Consider the following 21,346-nt stretch of genomic DNA (forward strand, 5'->3'; position numbering starts at 1 on the left):
TCCACAAAAAATATCACCAGAAAAAGCCCCAGCAAAACCACCTCCAACCACCAAAGTTTCTACCCCTCCTTCTTCACCCAAGTCTAAAGGCAAATCGCCTACTCTTGTTTCTGAACCTATTTTTGAAGCCACACCTCTAAACACCATTATTCCTCCTCACGCCATTATATCCACTTCTCGACCTCCTCCACATTCCAGCTATGATCATGTAGACACTGTTGTGTTCTGCCAATTCCCCTTATCAGAATCCTCTCTTTCTGATTCATTCATCCACCTCATGTAATCTTATAACTGTAAAAACAAACCATCTTTTGACTCAGTTGTCTTAGTCTTGGACTCTGACAATGAAGCTGAATCCTCTCGTCAACCATCCTCTTCAGAAACATTATTTGTTCTTGATAGAGTCTCTCAACCATATGCCTTCTCTCACCCAGAAAAACCAATCTCTTCTCTCAAACCACAAACTCCTATCTCACCTCCCAAAACAAAACCTCCAAAACCTTCTATTGATGCACGTTTTGAGTTTTTAAATAACAAGTTCAGGACAGGTTTAGAAGTTCCGAAGGTTGCTCATGACTCCAAGCTGGATCATGTAGCTGCTGGGAAGCTCTGGAGAGAGCTTTTGGTAAGGAAATTCAATCATACTTTCTGGATCTTCAAAGAGACTGCTTAGCTGCTTCTCCTGGTCCTTTTGGATTCTTTTTGGAGTATGATGATGGCGAGTACTACCATCCCATCACCAACTGGAAGCCTCTGGAAGAGAAGCTGTTTGTTGATGAATTGGAAGAAGAAAATCCTCTGGAAATTGTTGTGTGGAAACTACATCCATACAAAGTTCTGACTGGAGATTTTCAAATGTTGTTCAACTGGTTCAGGGAGAACCCTTTTGATAAGGCTCCTGAATTGGTTTACCCAGAAGTTGAGTACGCTCCAGAACCTGAAATTCCTACTTTCAAAGGGTTACCTTCTGAAGAACATCCTGCTGAAGATATTCCTGTTGAGGAAAATCATGAAGATGTTCAAATGATTGAAGCTGATGCTAATCATCCTGTTCTGGAAAACAGTTTTGATGCTGCTTTTGCTGGTTCTTCTGTTTATGTTCTACTGAACACTATGAAGGAACTCCAACAGAATCAAGCAACTTTGGCTAGTCGTCTAGACAAGCAAGATGACACAAATGTTGAGATTAGAACTTGGATGAAGACCCAAGAAGAAGCCTCTAAGAAGCAAGCTGAAGACACTTCTGAGATTAAGAACCTTTTGGCCGCCTTAGCCTCTAGGTTTAGCCAGTCGTAGTCTGTCTTGTGTCTTAGTTAGTTTTTCTGTGTTTCTGCATCTGTTTGCTTGCATCTGCTTCTGTATTCTCTTCTGATTAATCAATGAAATATCTTTTTCTTTCTTCACTCTGTGTGTCTTTCATCTGAATCTTTTATGCTTTTTGATGTTATGACAAAAACGGGGAGAAATGTGATAATTGAATTGATTTATAATATCAGTTGCTGGGCTTAAGTCTCAACATTCCTAACAATTATATTACAAGTTTTCTGTCTTTGATAGTTTTTGCAGGAATGAGATATTCTGAACAAGCTCAATATGATAAGCAAATACATGGGAAAAGCAATTCTAAAGCTCTTAAAGATTTGAAGCAAGCTTAGTGCTCTGAAGCTTCAAGTCCAGAAGCAAGAAATGCTGTGATCAAACCTAAAAGCTCTAATACAAGAAGTCTCAAGTTTTGATGGATCAGATACATAGAAGACTGAAGACATAAGAGCTCTGATACAAGTGATCACAAAGAGAAATTCAAAGCTCTGAAGTTGTCCAATGGAAGCTCTGAAGAGAAGCTCTGAATGTTCTAAAGTTCTAGTTCAACATGAAGTCTCAACTGAAATGGAAAAATACTCAGGGAAATCTTTTATTTATAAATTCTTCTAGTATTAATTTCAGGGGGGATTGTTAATCTCAAGGGGAGACATATTCACACACTCTGATTATATGCTTATGCTATATCTGTATAATTGTCTTTGTTCATCTGATATTCTGGATACAAATTCATATCAATTATATATGTTTTTTGTCATCATCAAAAAGGGGGAGATTGTTAGAACAAGAAATGTTCTGATCAATATTCTTAGTTTTGATGATAACATTAAGTATGAATTTTGTATAAGACAATGTGGTACTCTAATCCTTTAAGTTTTCCATTTCAGGAAATATATAAAGAGTATGCACAAATCAGCGTTCAGAAGCACTGACTCAGAAAGTTCTGGATGGCTTCAACAGAACATGCTCAGGCAAGACATCAGAAGATGGTCATGTAGAATCAGAACATGAACTGGAAAGCATCATAAGAATGGAAGTCAGAAGTACAAGCTCTGAAGTTCTGATGGTATCACGCTCAGAGCTATTCAAAGTTAGAAGACAGAATATGTTCTGCACCAAAAGCTGATAGCTCTGATATTCAAACATTGTTATTTACAAATCTGAGTCCAGAAGAAAGTACAAGATGAAAGGTTGTAACGTCAAATCTCTGACTGACAAAAGGAACGTTAGAAGCTACAAAAGGCAAAGTCAGTAAAAGCAGCAAAAGCAAGGCTCGAGGTAGTTGACAAAAGTGTGAAACATTAAATGCAGCATTGTACTATTCCTCTCAAGCGCCTATATATAGAAGTTCTGTCCAGAAGCTGAATACAACTCTTGCGCAAAACATACAGAAACGCTGTCAAATTCAAAAGCTAAAGAACTTCATCTTCAACCTCACACATTTTGTAATATCTTAGTGATTGTTAAGAATAGAACTTAAGAGAAATATCACAGTTGTGATTACAGCTTTATTAGAAGCATTCAAACTCTTGTAAACTTTATTTTACATTGATTGTAAAAGGATTCCTAAAGTGATCAAGTTGTGATTTGTAGACTCTAGAAGACTTAGAGGTTATCTAAGTAGAAAACCATTGTAATCAGTTGGATTAGTGGATTAAATCCTCAGTTGAGGTAAATCACCTTGTCAGGGGTGGACTGGAGTAGTTTGGTTAACAACGAACCAGGATAAAAATAATTTTGTTCATTGTTTTTATCTTTTGAAGTTACACTTATTCAATCCCCCCCCCCCCTTTCTAAGTGTTTTTCACTCCTTCAAGCTTCTCAAATAAAGAGATGGCCACTTGTTAAACAAAGTATTGACTTGACAAACTAGTTTCTCAAATAAAGAGACTGCCATTTGCTACTTAAAAAAGTTTGATTGTTGGAGTAAATAACTGTTAGGGAATCAAATTCTTCATCCATTGAACAATCCTTCTCTACTAAGGAAAACAATATCAAAATGATATAAGACAGTGCCTTTGTCATCTGGGTTTCCAATCTAGAAAAAATCAAAATTTCTTGCAAGGGACCAAAGTTTAATCCAGGAACGAACGGGAGAGAAATGATCAAATGAGACTTTATCCGTCGAGGAATGAACTCAACTGGGGATTTGTTTCATCCAGACAATAACCTGGGGAGGAAAGACTGAAATACAACCCTTTCATGAAGAACAATCTCAGTGAGAAATTGAAAACAAACTTTCTTTGGGGAATGTAACACCAAGACAGTATTTGGAAATACACAGTTACCAAAAGGTAACACCCACTCGACTCGAGGGTAATGTAATTGAGCATGACCTGCATGGGGATGTCTTATTAATGTTTTAAATGCATGCAATGTTATGCTTATGCTGACAAAACAACGGGGAAATTAGAGTAACAATACTCGGCCAAAACTCAGCTAGTTGGAGCTTCTGCTACATAGTTTGTCTTCTGTAACATCTTCCAGGGGAAATAAACCTCTGATGGAGATAATAGGGGGGTCGTTGGGGAAATCACAACTAAATTTCAGGAATCACACAATCTTCTCAACATTGCAACCATAAACCGACCAAAAGAAAACCAACACCCAGCTAAACAAAACAGGATTATTAAATCACTGGAGAGTCTCATGAACTAGTGCAATGGGGGATCTGAGATCCGACCTTCGAGACGTGATCAAATTTCAACAACCATAAACATTCCTTTTAGTTTGTTCAAAAGTCAAAGATTTTTTTTTTGTAATTTTCAAAAGCAAGTTTATTATTAAACCTTTGTTTCAAAAATAAATGACATCTTGCAAAGAACCAAGTAAGTAAGAATTGAAATTGATTGACAAAAGATTAAGATTTTATTGATAAAATGGTGGTTTGCAAAATACGTAACCCCATGGATCATTACAAAGTTTGGAAAATGGTAAACGGAAAGGCTACATTGAAATACAATGATCACTATTCTCCCTGACGACTTTGAATTCCTATAAACTAGCTTCCGTTGAGAGTGATTGAACTAAAATTTCTGAAACAATGGTGTCGCTGCTTCAAATGATCATGTCTTTCCTGATCCAATTACTTGTCATAAAATCCCTAACTTTTGTCTAGATTGCCCTTTCGGATTTTCAATTTACTGGGATGAATCTATTGGTGTCTCTAACTTTTGCCTGGAACGTCCTTTCGAGTTTTCAGTCCACTAAGACGCTCATTTTTACCTAAGCTTCCCTTTTGAATTTTCAACTTAGTGGGCTATTCTTTTGATTATTTAGGCGAAGTATTATTTTTAAAAACGTAAAAAATCACAAAGAATATTATTATAAAAATACTTCTCATGTGGGAGTGTCATGTTCAACTTCAGGGATGACAAGAAGATTCCTCTATTGTTAGAGATCGCTAAATTGTCCTATCAAATTTTTATTTTGTCTCTTATACCTTATTAGCTATTGCTATATAACTTTGTACATGTTTATGTAAAACATAAAAAAAAGATATTAACTCCCCTTAAGCTAGAGAAAAGATGTCAAACATGTTCAATTTAATGAACCATATACTTGAAGATGGCAGGTTACAAGATTTTATTGTGACTGACATCCAATTGTGCAGTATAAGAAAAGTGTTATGTTCTTCCAAGAAATGTGAAATTTTGGACAATTTGGATGAAAGAAAAACTTTCGCAATAGATTATTACAGTATGAGTAAAAGAAAGAAATGTGTAGGTCGTAAAGAAGGCCAAGGGTTAGTTAAACCTTACAAGTTGTATTAATTACATATGAATTTGCCAAAGAGTTTTTTCTACTGTTTCTTTGACTGAGAGTTCGTTTGCATCATCCTTTTTCTCTTAATAAAAATAATAATCAGTTAAAAATTAAATATAACCAAAAGATATTAAAGTTATAGCAAAGTTTGAGATTCCACTTGCTACTAAATTATGTTTAACTATAGATAGGATCTAACACTCCATTAGATAGAATTAAAATATTTTTAACTATAGATAGGATCTAACACTCCATTAGAAAGAATAAACTGAAATATTTTCTTATTGAATTAGTGATGCAACTAACAAAAAACGATTGCAGAGATATCCTAACAGCCGCCACCAAAATAAACTTGACTGAGGTTCTTGTCTTGTTTTTATTTTTAATTTTTTGACATAAATGTTCTAGTTTTGAAGAGGTAAATTTCCAAAAGTTATATTTAATGATAACAAAAATTCAAAGGCTATCAATTTAACACATGAATTTTCTCAAGGTTTCCACAACCAAAATACTCGGGATGGAACAACAAAACATGAAAATACCTCGTGCATCAACAACAAATGAAAAACTTGTACACCATGAAAACCAAAAGTGGACAATTTTGCTTATCACATGATAAATACTCCCGTGAATATTTCCTTTCCCTCATTGAACAATTTCAAATTAAACATTTATTCGCTCCATGTATACCACAGATGTGTATAGTAAATCACAAAATTTGGACATTTTGTCCGTGACAGTTATGCTTTTTTGGCCACAAGTTTCCAGCTGCAAGAATATGGGAGTTTCTTGTACAGGTCAGTCTACCCCTATTAAGAGGCTTTTATCTGCATCATTGCCCCAAAAGTTTGGCCTACAAGGTGAACCCATCCACAACATCCTCATAAAACCCCTTGAAATTAGGCATAATCCCAAACTTCTCGTTGAAACATTGTTTATAAGAAATGAATGTTCATTGTATCCTGAAAAGAATCTTCAACTTCACCACCAGCTTCCATTCTTCATTACTTAGTTCATCCTATATCAATAATCCAACAGTGAAAGACATTCCAACAAAATCCATCAATGTGAGAAAATGAAGTTAAACAAATGGTGAGATCCATTCATGAGTTTGGGAAAAAAAGGTGAAGTACTAAAGATTGGTGATTACTTGAGTTATGCAACAGTAAATATGGTGAGTCAAGTTGTACTAAGCAAACGTATATTTGAAAATAAAATACGAGTTGAAGGAGTTTAAGGAAATGGTTATGAATTCATGATAATATCTGGAGTTAACATTGGTGATTTTGTTCCCTTTATTGGTTGGATGAACTTGGAAGGTTTGGTGGGTAAGATGAAACGTTTGCATAAGAAGTTTGATGTGTTTTTGAACAAGGTGATTCAATATCAGGTCAGGTCTGCTCATGAACGTAAAGAGAAGCCTAGTTTGATGTGTTTGGTGGTTAAATACACATTGTTAATGGATGGATACATTTATCCTCTGTTGTTAAACTCGATTAGCGGGCAGGGCGCGGCCGGAAATGCGGAACAAAACGATCATTATTTTAGAGACGCGGACACTTAAGATATTTAATACCAATAAACACATGAGTTAAAAGGACTGACGGTGTAAAAAATCTTTACACTGTCATCCAATAAAAACATTTTATTCTGCCACATCATATCAGTAATTTAAGATTTAAAGTATGACTTGGCGCTTAACAAAGTCGTGATTGGTTAACAGTGTAAAATTTTTTTACACTGTCAGTGCATCACCCATTTTCTCTAAACACATAATAGTTAAAAACTAAAATAAATTACTCAAAATTCATGAAGCATATTCATAATTAGAAATAAAAACCATAAGCCTTAATTATCCCATCCTAGAAATTCTCGTGGTAGAAACACTCGGGCAAAGACACCGATTGAGCATTTGATGACGATGGTTAGGAATTAGGAGGTGGTGTCATAGCTGTTCAAAAGATTGGAAAAGGAAAGAAAAATTTTAACATTTTAAAAGTATAAAACAGTATCAAATCAGAAAAAATTTACTTTTTTTACCTTAAACAATATCAAAAACGGTGAAAGAAGATGCTGGAAAAAAAATAGTAAAACATAAAAATCAGGAAGAAAGATGGTTGATGAAAAATAACTGATGAAAAAAGAAGGAAAAAGAAGAAAAAAAAACGTTAAAGAAAAGGAAGCAGATGAGAAAATGGCTGGTCCGCGCCGTTCCTGTTCCCGATTTATCAGCCACGTCACCTGTTCGCGCCGTTCCGGAACGGTCGAAGCACTTTTTCTGATTGTGCCATTCAGCGCCAATATCTCGGCCATTCCGGTAGAGTTTAACAAATCATTTATCTAGAATTATTATTAGTATTATTAATGACTTACCCGATAATCAGATTTGAGAATATCAATAGATCTCCGTGAAATATGGCTTACAAGTTCATCATCCATCTCAAAATGTCTGCCGAACATTTTCTGCTGTTCCTCAGAATTGCTGCCAACAATCTGCAAACCAAGTAGAACAGAAAATTAAGACTATCTCTTCTTCACGGTTATAGTTTTATTTCTCCTCTTTCTCAATTACCAACCAAGTCTAAAGATAGACCACAATTAAATCAATAAAAAAGGAACATCCCTTTTCTACCGGTGTAAAAAAAGTTAGTTGATCGTAAAAACTATTGCTACAAATAACTTAAAGCACACATTAGTCGGTTTTTTCCTTTTCCTTTCTCAACATCGCACAATCATGGCCATTAAGGTTGTTTTAAATCTGTATTTCAAATTTCAAGTATTGGGGGATAATCGCATAATCAAAGAAGTCCATTTCGAAAAACCCAGCTTTAACTTAAGCTCATACCTTAATGGCTACTTGCTGCCCTTTCTTTGCATAATCAACTGGTTTGTGGTTATTCTCAATGGAGGCAATGCGTCCAATGTCAATGAAATCTTGGGATGGAATACAAATTGGAGTTCCGATCTGTCAAGTAGATAGTATTAGATGCAAGTTTAAAGAAAACAAATTAAATTTTGTCCATTGCATGCATGACATGACCCAGTTAAGACCATAACCCAAAACAATAGTAGATCTATGGTCAGAAACTGACTTTCAAGAATAGTCTGATACACAAGAAGATAAAGCATCAAACAGTATAGTATAGGTTAAAAGTCAAGAAAAGCCATTTTTTATAGAATTTAAGGGTGGCTACTAGATATAATATAGTAGTAGGAACAGTTCTGTTTAAGGAAAAACAATAAAGCTCTACCATTTTTACAATGTGAAAATATAGAAGAATCGGCTGATAAATTTTATAGCATAACAACGAGGGTCGAGTACAACATTCCAGTTCCACATTTAGTTTAACGTCTTATTATTCAACTTCACCAGGCTCTTGAACATACCAACAACTACGCTCTTGAATATACCATGGCAAATAAAATACAATTCTAATAGTGGAAGATATTCTGCCAACTTAAAGGCTAAACATTAATTTCCACCTCCTCAATTTAACAGCAGCAGCCTAAACTTAACCAAGAGCCAAAAACATATAATTGCTAATTCCTTTTTCAAATACAGATGCAACACTAAAATACAACAGCCAAATTTACCCTAATCCAAGGCAATCAACACAATTTTATGCAGAGAAAAATGCTATCAAACAAACATAGCAACCACATTGAAATAATGATTATCTGAATTGAAAATGATACCTTTAAAATGCCTTCAAGGATATCAACTCCCAAAACAATCGGATCCTTCTTGTTGAAAACACAGTTTGGTAAGATCTTTAGAACACATGGGAAGACTGCCTCATCAGCCGATTCTTTCTTTTTCTCCTCCTTAATGTTTTCCATGTAAGCCTTAAATTGATCAAATAGATGATAAATGATATCGGCAATAAATATTTTAACGCCCAATTCCTCTGCAAGTTCCCTGGCTTCAGGGGTGACTTTGACATCGAATGCCAATATAGTAGAATACTCTCGTTTCTTTTCAAGCATTACACTGGCTTTCATCACATCCTTCTTATGTACAGGGCCTATGCTTATAGAACTAACTGGAATATTCACTGCTGGAGTTTTCAAAAACTCCAGTAATGCTTCCAATGAGCCAAGGGTTGATGCCTGGACACAAACGCCCTCACCACTCCTATCAATCCTGCTCAAGACTGACTCCACGTCTTCTAAGGCTGCTGTTTTAATATATTCTAAATCATCATCAGGCTTCACCACATATAAACTTCCGCCAGCAATAGCATGTTCAAGTCCCTGGAAAAACAGGAAATGTTATCAACATCTATAAACATTTCTAACAGTAAATAACAGGAAGTCTCTGATTCTCCACACATTTATCAACATAAAAAATGAAGAAAAATATAATGGGATAAAAACTAGCATAAAAGAAGTCAGATCAATAATCACCAGGTACCTGGGCAGTGATCTTGATGCCCATCGCAGCTTTGATTTCTTTGTGATGGATATATGATCCCTGAAATTAAACAACCATTACCTTAGCAGGGAAGACATACTAAATAATAGAATATGGCTCCTCTGTCGAAGAGACCTAAGATTATTAGGATGGAAAAATGAAAACTTCTCCAGCATAACAATATGAAGTATGACCAACTATACTTTCTGTAGCTTGGTTTCTACAAGTCAAGCATAATGTTAAGAATCTCATAATCATTTCCTTCCTAAGCTTCCAACACTCTACTTATTATTCACACCCATTCATATTTCAACATGCCTTTTTCCTACCCAAACTATGCTTAAGTACCAAATCAATAAAAATATCATCAACCAAGACCAAAAGAGTCTTTAGTCCACATGCACTCTAGATAGTTGTGGATCAAGTACCAACGCTATAATTTTCCTATCAGGCAACAAATGTGATGATGAACTAAATTAATCAAATGCAGTACCTAAACGTTATAATTTTCCTATCAATAGATAATAACAGTACCTTAACACGAAGTTCCTTCATTGGATGAGGTGTCAATAAAGCTCGAATTGAGGTAACAATTGGACCCTATATTAAAAAACTCCATTAGTCAGAAGCAGAAAGCAAGTGTATTAATATATGTAGTTGGAATCCGAGATGCTTACCTGCATTCCAGGTACAACTATTTGATCTCCTTCATGAAGGACGCCATTAACTAAAACAACGTCAATAGTAGTTCCATGGCCTTCAATAACCTTGACTTCCAAAACTGTACACTGGTAGCCACAGTCAAGTGACGGTTAGAACTCTTTGTTAACGATCAATAAGCATTCAAGTGTCAACCACTTCAATGGTATGCAAGAATATGACTAACCTGCACTTCATCACTGTATGTAAGTTTCTCAATCATGGTCTTTTGGGTCCACTGAACCAATAGTAATAACATATCTGGGATTCCTTCACCGCTGAAATATTAAATGCCAAAACATCAATACAAAAGCACCAACAAAGTATTAAGCAGATTATACAGACTATATGTAACACTATAGTTAGGATTTTTGCCTGAAAACAAAAAATAATCATTCGACATATGCTCCTACTAAACCCTATTTTGGATGATTACAGGTAGAGCTCAGAAAGGTTGGACACAAATTGTATGTTATCAAAAAAGTCTGAGATGTTCTAAAATACACTGAAATAATGGTGAAAATGCTAAAGTAAAAGCACAAAAAATGAAAATGCGTCTATAACCAACAAATACATATAAAATGCAGGAACCTCAAAAATGGAGACAACTTAGCGAGTTATTGCCCGTATTATTAACACTCAAGAGTTATCTATCACGGCCGCTAACGGCGCGATCCCGGCGATCCGGCCGGGGCGGCCATCCACCGAGTGGGAAGAAGGTTGTGTTTTCTCTGTTCAGATCGCGGGCGATTTCGTGGGTTGTGGATCCCTTCCCGGGTCGAGTGGCTGACTGGTTTTTTTTTTACTTTTTTAATGGATGTTTGAAGAAGAAGAAGAAGATACCAAAGTGAAGAAGAAAAGATGAAGATGAAGGGGTAGAGGCAGAGAGAGAATATACTAATATAAAACAGCTGGCTAATAGAGTGATATTATGACCGTAAAGTTCTTATCAGAAGCCTCAGATATCTAAGTGAGAGAATATTATAATAATAATAATAATAATAATAATAATAATAATAATAATAATAATAATAATAGTTCTCTTAAAAAAATAATATATTGATACTAGTAAAAAATAATGATTAATATTAGTAAAAAATAATAATATTAGTAAAAAATAATAATAATGATTATTTATAAAAAAAAAAAACATCCTGTTTTCTGCTATTAAAAGTTGCAAAAGTAAATGCAATTTAATATCATAACACTACAAAAGATTACATGTGCTAACGCCTTGACACGATGGTTGTCAGGTTGTTTTCATACGACGAATAGGATGTGGGTTTGAATCAATGGTTGCCAGGTTGTTTTCATACAACAAATAGGCTGCGGGTTTGAATCGTGGATGTAGGAAAAAAGAATCAGCCCATTTGGAACATTAGCATGGTGTTTGGTCGGGGTAAAATGGAGGGGAGGGGAACAAAATCCCTTTTGACTCCATTTTGGTTCTCCGATATAGATGGATATGGAGGGTAGAGAAGACAAGTTTATTATACAAATTTAAATTGATTGATGGAAATATCCTTTTATAAAATGTAACTGATAGGGACCAAATGAAGGTTGAAATATAAACTAATATAAGTGGAAGAAAATGCTCCTTACAACCACAGAATAGAGTAACAAAGAACTAAATGGAGCTGGGCTCCTTACAAGACTATGAATATAAGAGCGACCCAACTTTATTTGCTCAAACTAATGCCTAATAACCAATTGCTAGTTCCTTTCATGCCTTTTGGTCACTCCTCTACTTATAACTTTCCCCCTTTAACTCCTCCTCTTCTCCCTAGATTCTAGAATCTTCTCCAACACTCAGTTCCATCTGTCCCATTCTACTATTTTTTCCCATACAAAACTAGCCTCTCCCCTCATATTAAATCAAACAATAAACCCCAAGCGGATGCAGGAACAAGGACAGCAAATAGGTTTCAAAACTATCACTCACCCATTTTTGGGACTCTCATTCTCAATGAGAAAGGAGACATTTAATTATATCCAAGAATAACATGATTTCATGGCAACGTTAACCACAAAAAATTGGAAAGACCCAGCAGATTATGGGGCCCCAAAACCAGAAAATGTCATTAACCAACTCAAAAATTTGTTTCACGTAGGAGAGGAAGGTGAAAGAGTATTATAACTAAAAGGCTACAGTTACCTTATTGCACTTGTGGGCACAATGCTGAATGTTTCTCCCATTTCTTTGTTTTTATAATACAATGCAGTATTTAGCCCCTGTTCCTTGAACTGGGTAACAATCTAGAAGTGAAACAAGAAAAATTAGCATGGTGAACATTAACAAAAACAATCTACGACACCTTACAAATAAATAAGATATGTTTCTGACTACCTGTTCGAGCCTCATATTGAACTCATTTTGAACATCCTTAGACTGCTGCAACATTGCTTTACGAATTGGAGCATTGCGACATGTTTTCCAGCCATAAAGCCTATCAACCTGAAATGTTGCAAGAACAGTTACAGAACTGAGCAACCTGTCAAGCAGTATTGTCGATGGCGGATGGCGGTCCATGGCGGAGAGCCAAAATCCCGCCGCCATACATGACGCTTTGCAGCGCCGTTATTGCGCATTATGATGGAAAAAAACCGCAATAGCGGCCAATATTTACCATTGCGGCTAGCCCAAAAACCACCATGTATATCCGCCATAGCGGGCCATGGCAGGGCAATTTGATAACATTGCTGTCAAGAACATTTATATTGGAAGCAGCAGCTCATAAAAGTGGAATACTCACCTTATTCAATGCAACAATGAATTCTGTGTTCCTCATTTTTAATAGTTCAAGTGACTCTTTAGTTTGTGGCTCTAAGCCATGCATAATGTCAACAACCAAGATTGCAATATCACATAGACCTGAACCCCGAGACCTCAGATTATTGAATGACTCGTGGCCTGGGGTATCAATAACCAGTAGACCTGGAACTTTCAGTGTTGCATCAGCTTTCAATTCCTTAGTTCTATCACGTATGTTCTCAGCAGGAAAGTATGTTGCGCCAATCTGTTGGGTGATACCGCCAGCCTCACCTTCTTGAACATTGGTACCTCGAATACAATCCAGAAGCTTGGTTTTGCCAGTGTCCACATGACCCATGATGCAGCATATTGGTGATCGGAGGTTTGCATCGCTCGGCTTAGAAGACACAGCAGAATGTTGTGGGTCGGGCTTTTTCTTTTTGTCCTCAACCACAACTTTGGCCTGTTTTCTATCTTCAATTTCTTCGGCGACATGCTTCGAAACAGTTTTACTTGTAGCACCTGCTGTGGAGGAAAAACAAAACAAAATACAAATGAGCAGGACAAGGTAAACAGAAGTATGTGCCTAACGCTGTGCTTTATCCCACTAGGTGAGGAGGTTGGCTAAGCCGGTCAATCAAACATTATTAGGCCTTTTAACATACAAAAGGTTGGCCACGCCCTAAAGGACATTTAATACCTGGTGGTTTTACTGCCAATGAAGGACAAAAAAACATATCCTTTGCTTATCTAAGCAAATAGAAAAGGGAAATGCAATGTTGACGTATTTAGACCAGGAAAGTTGGATCATACTGTCAGAGTTCCAGGTTTGACACCAATTGCTGCAGCCAGTAGCTAGCATCTCACAATAATTTACTAGTTAATTGCAGCAGGCGACATTATTAGGCTAAAACAATTATATGGCCAGAAGTTTGATCAATTACCGACAGAAAAAATTTCATGACAAAGTTCTTAACCATAAAAAAATCCAGAGTAGCATTGGTTTATGTTTCTAAGATTCTAACACTAAAGTAGGTTACTATATTTCTTATACTGGTCAGATACACTAAAAGCAAGATATAATAAGTATGGATTAGGACCCAAGATTGCTATGGTATCAAGTTTGTTATTTTCAACAATTACACAAATTTCAAGTATATTCCTGTCAGTGTAAAGTAAAAACTACCAATAAAATGCAAATCTCACCAGCATTTTTAGCAGGTATGCCAGTTTTAATCTCTTTTTTGACAATCATTTCAGGCTCAGAGTCAACTTCTTCATCAGCAAATGCACCCTTATCATTCAGATTGACATCATCCCAGCTTCTGGCGTCCCATTCATCCTCAACATCATCTTCTTCCACTCTATCCTCTTCAACAGCTTCCGGAAGTTCAACTTTATCCTCCTTCTGCACCGACTCCACTTCTTCAACCTTCTTTGGTTCCTCTGAATCCAAATCAGCAGTAGTTTCCTTTGCTTCATTACTGTCGTCTGTCTTGACAGCAGCAGCACCATTATAATTTCGACTAGTTGATTTCCCCTTCTTCGTCTGATAAATGGGTTTCTTGGTTGGTGCACCACTGTCCCCAGCGGGGAGAGTCACACCCCCTGTGCTATTGAGAATCTGCCTCCTCATTGCCTCCAATCGCCGGGCTTCTTCCTTCTGCTTACCAGTTAACAATTTACCTTCTTGCTTCTTTTTCAGAAGTTTTTCCTTTTCCTTTTCCTTCTTTCTACGTTTAGCCTCTTCTGCCTGTCTCTCAAGTTCCTCTAGCCTTAGTCGCTCCTCTTCTTCTTTCCTTAGCTTTTCCTCCTCTTCTCTTCTCTGTTTTTCTTCAGCCTCTTTTCTTCGAGCTAGTAATTCTTGCTTCTCTCTAACATGCTTTGGCAATTTCTTGTCAGCAGCTGCTTTGGACTTCAAATCATTTTTCTTTGGTTCAATTGTCTCAGCCTCTACTTCTGCCGTTTCATTTGCCGTTGAACTTCCGGCTGCTGCGGCTGCTGCCTTCTTCTCCTTCTCCTTTTCTTTCTTCTTTTTCTTCTTTTTTGCAGCAGCTGATTCTACAATCTCCTCTTCTCCCTCTTTTTCCCCTGAAGCACCAGGGACAGAACCAACTTCCGGAGCAGGCTGAACTTTATCATCCTGCTTTGGAGGAGCAGAAGGTTTTGCTGTAGGAGGGGCTTCACCAAGCTCTGCAAGAATCTTATCTAAATCCTCCTCCTCTTGAGCAGTTCTCCCACTCTTCTTCTTATTCTTTTTCTTATTTTTTGAAGTTCCAACAACCTCTTCACTCTTACTTATATTGCCATTGTCAACATTAGCACTAGGTTTCTCACTCTCAACAACATCTACACTTTCACTCCCAAACTCATCTTCATTACTCACTTTAGCAGCAGCACTACCACTTTTCTTCTTAGATGACTTCTTTTTACCAGTAAATTCAACTAAGGAAACATCGTCTTCATCTTTATCATCGCCACCCTTAGCAGACTCAGATACAGAAACACTATCTTCATCCGGAATATCTGTACTTGAAAAACTAACCGCCTTCTTCAAAGACTTGGATGACTTCTTCTTCTTACCTGTGAAAGTGATTGGTCCTATATCCTCATCATCGTCGTCTTCTACCTTATCATTCTTACTCTCATCCTCTCCATCAATCTCATCAAAACTAACCGCTGAAAACGAAGAACTGCCCTTCTTGTTTCCTTTTGAAGACTTCTTCTTCCCAGTAAAACTAACAACTGGTTCATCCTCATCATCATCTCCATTACCGGTTAACCCCGATTTCTCTTCATCGTCATCATTATCAACTTCCCCCTCATCCCCAAGCAAACCAAAACCAGCCGCAGCAGTAAACACACTCCCACTGCCACTTTTCTTCGATTTCCCCTTTTTCTTCCCAGCAAACACAATTTCAGGCACATCATCGTCGTTCTCCTCATCAATATCATCACCATTATCTTTAGCTTGTAAAGATTTAGAGTTACCTTTTTTACCTTTCTTTTTTCCTGGCTTTTCTTGCTTTTCTTCTGGCTGCGGCAAGGATGGCTCCTCTGAAAGTTCGGTTCCGATGGAGTATTCATCGTCGTCGATGACTTGAGACTTTTTCTTCGATTTCCCACCGCCTTGCTGCGGAGGATTCTCGTCGTCACGTGCCGATGGCTTCTTCTTCCCCATTTGTCAGATTAGGGTTTTTTCGTGCGTCGAAACAAAGCACGAATAATTGGATCGATAAGCGCAGATTCGTGTTTCGATGAACGAAAGAGAATCAGTGGGTACGAAAATTGGATAGAAAGAAAAAACGGTTGGTGCGGCGGAGAAGGAAGAGAAAGGAGAGTTAAAACGCACAAACTCGGCAGTGAAGAAGAATAACAAACCAAGAATGTTTTGTGCTCTAGGGTTGTATTCTACTCCAGTTTGTTTTCTATTTATTTTTATTTATTCATTTAATGATACTCTTTTGTTTATGTAAACTAGTGGAAAACCCGTATTCGCACGGTACTGGTGTGTGGTACATACGTTTTTGTTTGAAAATGTAGTAGAAATGTAAATAAGAAAAACAAAATTATTTTACCAAAAGAGATTTTTTTTATTTAAAAAGAAACATTCTTAAAGCAAAAACAAAATTGTTTTACATTAATAATATATATTTTTCAACTTTCCATAAATATCTTAAAAAATATTGTATTTTAAATTAAAATAATTCCAAAATAAAAATATTAGTAGCCCAAATAATTAAAAAACAACTCATATTTCTTGTGTTTGAATTCATACATTATTTTAAATATTTTTATTTTTATTTTCTTTAGTAACATAAATAAATACGTTTTGTCTGTGTTCGAATTCATACATTATTTAAAATATTTTTATTTTTATTTTTTTAATTATACAAAAATAATAATAACCATGTGGTTTGTATGGATTTTGGTATGGATACTAGTGCGTTCGTAAAATAAATCTGTCGTCCCCGCCCCGAAATTAGCGGGAAAACCCGGTTTAACCAGGTGTGGGTGCGGGGAAAACCCAATTTTTATTTACGGGTGTGGGTGCGGGTGATGCTAGTATCCGCCCTGCACTCGCATCCGCCAACTAAATTTAATTTAATTCATTTACTTTTAATAGTTTTATTACTCATTTACATTTTTTAATGTTACAATATCTTGTTTATTAGATTTATTATTTTTTTTTAAATACAATTTAAATAAAAAAATCAAACATAAAAAATTCTTTTAAAATAATAAAATATTTATTTTAATTATTGGTTTTTATTTTTATTAAAAAAAAAAATTTATTCAGGCGGGTGCGAGGAAATCCGTTTCTTGTTAGGGGCAGGGGCGGGGAACAAATATTAGTCCCGACCGAATTTGGGGGCAGAGGCGGGTCTGGGTGACGGGTGCGAGTCTGGGTGTGCTTAAATCCACCCTTGACCCGCCCTATTGTCATCCCTATATTTTTAAAAATGTAATAAAAATGAAATATATTTTTAATCTCATAGAACTTTTATTTTTAATCTACCAAAACTTATAAAATTATAAGCTAAACATATAACTAAACTTTATTAATGATATATCATAAAAAAATCATTAAAAATATACAATATTAAATTTATTATTCAGTTGAAATAATCCATTTATTGTTATTATTGGCCGCAAACATAGAAGTAGAAAGCACCGCCGCGGATCCAATTTCCTACCTTAAGTGTCAGAAAATGTAATTTTTTAGAATGAAAATGTAATTATCATAATAAAGGATCTAATTTTATTAAAAATAAAAAGTAATAATTATCATAAAACTACTATAAATAAAAATAGTCTAAAATAATTTATTTAATTTGTCCTAAATTTAAATTTGAATATCATTAAGTATGTCTTAACATGTTATAGTATATATTGTCTTATTGGTTCCACTTTTTAATCCAATTTTTTATTGATTTCTTTTCTTTTTATATACTTCTTATTTTATGTTTCATTCTATTATAATTTCTATTTCCATTCATGATCTCACAATTAGTAAAAAAATTAAAATATTTATATAATAATTTTGTTTTGGTGATCATAAAATAATTATGAATGTTTAATATTAGCATATAATTTTATGTACTTTTCATTTTATGTTTCATTCTATTATAATTTCTATTTCCATTCATCATCACACAATTAGTAAAAAAGATTAAAATATTTATGTAGTAATTTTGTTTTGGTGATCATAAAATAATTATGAATGTTTAATATTAGCATATAATTTTAATGTCATTCCGTTCATAAATTACTTATGCTTTTTTTTATAATATATAGATAGTTGTCTCATTTATTTCTTTATTAGTAACCTAAATAATTTTAAAAGAATACATTATTCCCGTTGTATATTTATTTTTAAACTTTAAAATAAGGCATAAGATATGCCAGAATTTGATAAACATTTATTAAAAAAACATAAAAGAGCTAGAGTCCAATGGTGTCAAATATATAATATATTCTTTTATAATTTTATTTATTTTGGTATAAAGGAGGGGCAAAGCTCTATCATCTTATAATTTTAGATGTTATATTATAATTTAAAATAGAAAAAGCAAAAATATCATAGATAATTTATTAAATAGTTATAAAATGATATATTTAATATGTATCATACATTTATTTTAGATAAGTTTATTTGTTTTGAAATTGTTGTTTTCTTATTTTTATAAAACTTAAAGTTATAAGTTTGAAAGCAATAAAATTATTTTGATATTTTTTAAAAATTGGAAAAGAATATCGCTAAAATATATTGATATATTAATTATGTACCTATTTCTTATTTGGTTTAATATGTTTTTGGTCCCTTTAAATATCTTAAATTTTAATTTTAATCCCTATAAAAAATGATATATTTTAGTTCCACAATTTTTAATTCCTGTTATTTTCTAATATTTTAAAAATTATTTAATGACAAATACTTTGTCATATTTTAAAATTTTTATTTTGCAAAGTGAAAGAGTAACCTAAATATTCGTACCATGTATATATTTATATTATTAATGACAAATATTTGTCATATTTTCTTGTGTTTTTTGATACAATTATATCAAATAGATATGATATACTTGTAGTATACAGTATTTTATTAGCTTCATAACCCATTAATATTTTTAATGGATATAAAGTCATTGAAAATAATGGTATTGGCATATATGAGATATTTTTTGTGATATTTTATGATAATAATTATTACAAAAAGAAAAAAATTGATAATTTTTATTTGAAATGTAATTTTACTATTTCATATTATAATTTTTTTATTTTATTTCAAAATTTTAGTCATACACTCAATTTAATTATCCATTATCTGAAAAATAAAATAAAAATTGTAAATTATGAACGGCCACAAATATTCATCGACATAGATAGGGGTGGGAATAGGCCAGGCCGACTAACAGGGGCCTACGGCCCAGCCTACATAGGCCTAGGTCAGGCCAGGCTTTTTAGATAAATAGAAAAGGCCTAGGCTTTTTTATAAGCCTATTTAGCTAAAAAGGCTAGGCCACAGGCCACATAAAAAGCCTTTTAAGCCTAAGAGGCCGGCCTATTTAAATACATATGAATAATTGTATTATTACTATATTATATTTTTTACTTTGAATTAAAAATATAAGAATAAATTTTAGTTATCTTGAAGAAATTATGAAAATAAGATGAAAAGAATCTTATGAACAATGTCATAAGTTGTTTCGATGAGTTCTCTCAAACAAATAATATCACAAAATTTATGCTACTAGGTAAACTCAAATAAACTAATGCAAACAAACATTTAATCTCATTGATCTTTTAATTTGTTAGTCTATATAAAGACGAGTTGAATGACTTATTTACAAATGTTCAAATGAAATAGGCTTTGAATGACATTTACAAATGTTCAAATGAAATAGGCTTTTAAGTAGGCTAATAGGCCAATCAGGCCTTCAAAAAGGCCAGGCCCAGGCCAAAAAAATAAGCCTATGATAGGCTACAGGTCAGGCTTAGGCTTTGAATATTATAGCAGGCCAGACTCAGGCTTGGCAAAGCCTAGCTCGGCCCAGCCTATTCCCACCCCTAGACATAGAGAAACATTCTTTGAAGAAAAAAATCTTCATAAAAGGGATGACTCCTCTGCAAGTTCAGTTCCGATGGAGTATTCATCGTCGTCGATGACTTGAGACTTTTTCTTCGATTTCCCACCGCCTTGCTGCGGAGGATTCTCGTCGTCACGTGCCGATGGCTTCTTCTTCCCCATTTGTCAGATTAGGGTTTTTTCGTGCGTCGAAACAAAGCACGAATAATTGGATCGGTAAGCAGATTCGTGTTTCGATGAACGAAAGAGAATCAGTGGGTACGAAAATTAGATAGAAAGAAAAAAATGTTGGTGCAGCGGAGAAGGAAGAGAAAGGAGAGTTAAAACGCACAAACTCGGCAGTGAAGAAGAATAACAAACCAAGAATGTTTTGTGCTCTAGGGTTGTATTCTACTCGAGTTTGTTTTCTATTTATTTTTATTTATTCATTTAATGATACTCTTTTGTTTATGTAAACTTGGGGCCAAAGGTACTGATGAAGAGGTTTTTTTTAAGGCACCGTGTATCAGATTTTATTTAACGTAACATGTATGTTTTTAATAATGTCCCTCTAATTTCCTAGATATACTTTCGAAAATATTTTTTTACATTTATGTGAAAACGTTATATATATATATATATATATATATATATATATATATATATATAACACATCGTAGTACATCTACGAAATAAAGTCATAATCAATTAACTAGAAAACAATATTTGTAACGAGAAAAGCAACAATCATTGATTAAAATTGGCATTACATTGATAATTTCAGCAGAAAATTAAATATTACATATAAGAAATTACAGTCATAACAGTTTCATCTAATGTATGCATCATTTGAATGCATCAATGTCGTTTTCCACTTCATCTCATCAACATTTCATTTTTTCGGTCTCAAGTGAGGTCTTTGTTCTAAGCCTCTGAATCCTTCTGATGACTTCGCCAGGTTTGTACTCCCCCGCTAACCAAGATATCAGAGATCTTTTTAGTTGATCCAAGGAATGGATGTGCCAGAATTTCATCTATATCAGGGGTTTGAGAGGGGAGAAAATAACATGCCCATCCCTTTTGAAAATAATTTGTTCAGGAGCGGGTTGCTCTGATGATGACCACATCCATGATGATGGCCTAGGGGATGCCATGAACACGAATATATAGAGAAATTTTTGAGTTTATGTGTAATACAACACACTAGAAACCCCAACTTTATAGAAAACTTTCGTGAATATAGACCACACATTCTCTGTCACAAAACGTTTTGTAGGTATATCCATTGAAGGATCTTAGATATTTTGCTTCCGTACATGTGCCTATG

General features: G+C 34.6%; 1 protein-coding gene across 4 annotated transcripts; it reads right to left on the reverse strand.

The window, feature by feature from the left end:
- Positions 1–5,508: 5,508 nt before the first annotated feature.
- LOC131643623 (eukaryotic translation initiation factor 5B-like) lies at positions 5,509–16,382 on the reverse strand. Of its 4 annotated transcripts, XM_058913887.1 has the most exons (13): positions 14,157–16,382; positions 12,952–13,475; positions 12,546–12,653; positions 12,354–12,454; positions 10,386–10,476; positions 10,177–10,287; positions 10,034–10,099; positions 9,500–9,559; positions 8,782–9,339; positions 7,931–8,050; positions 7,459–7,578; positions 7,126–7,158; positions 6,865–7,036 (listed from the first exon to the last, which is right to left on the reverse strand). In XM_058913887.1, the coding sequence occupies exons 1-13, from the start codon at positions 16,129–16,131 to the stop codon at positions 7,031–7,033; spliced, it is 3,873 nt and encodes a 1,290-aa protein (XP_058769870.1). In that variant the 5' UTR covers positions 16,132–16,382; the 3' UTR covers positions 6,865–7,030. The 4 variants fall into 4 exon arrangements, with proteins under 4 accessions (XP_058769868.1, XP_058769867.1, XP_058769870.1 ...); XM_058913885.1 differs by lacking the exons at positions 6,865–7,036; positions 7,126–7,158 and adding an exon at positions 5,509–6,103 and having other exon boundaries at positions 12,952–13,472; positions 14,157–16,381; XM_058913884.1 differs by lacking the exons at positions 6,865–7,036; positions 7,126–7,158 and adding an exon at positions 5,509–6,103 and having other exon boundaries at positions 14,157–16,381.
- Between the last annotated feature and the right edge of the window lie 4,964 nt (positions 16,383–21,346).

This window comes from Vicia villosa, linkage group LG1 (genome assembly GCF_029867415.1).
Source record: "Vicia villosa cultivar HV-30 ecotype Madison, WI linkage group LG1, Vvil1.0, whole genome shotgun sequence".
Taxonomy (NCBI): domain Eukaryota; kingdom Viridiplantae; phylum Streptophyta; class Magnoliopsida; order Fabales; family Fabaceae; genus Vicia; species Vicia villosa.

Bases quoted from the DNA above. Each gene is read 5' to 3' on its own strand.
- LOC131643623 (XM_058913884.1), bottom strand. From the start codon at position 16,131: ATGGGGAAGAAGAAGCCATCGGCACGTGACGACGAGAATCCTCCGCAG. The intron at 12,654-12,951 runs GTGAGTATTCCA...GCAACATTTCAG, and splicing joins TCATTGTTGCATTGAATAAG to GTTGATAGGCTTTATGGCTG. The intron at 12,455-12,545 runs GTAGTCAGAAAC...TTTCACTTCTAG, and splicing joins TCAATATGAGGCTCGAACAG to ATTGTTACCCAGTTCAAGGA.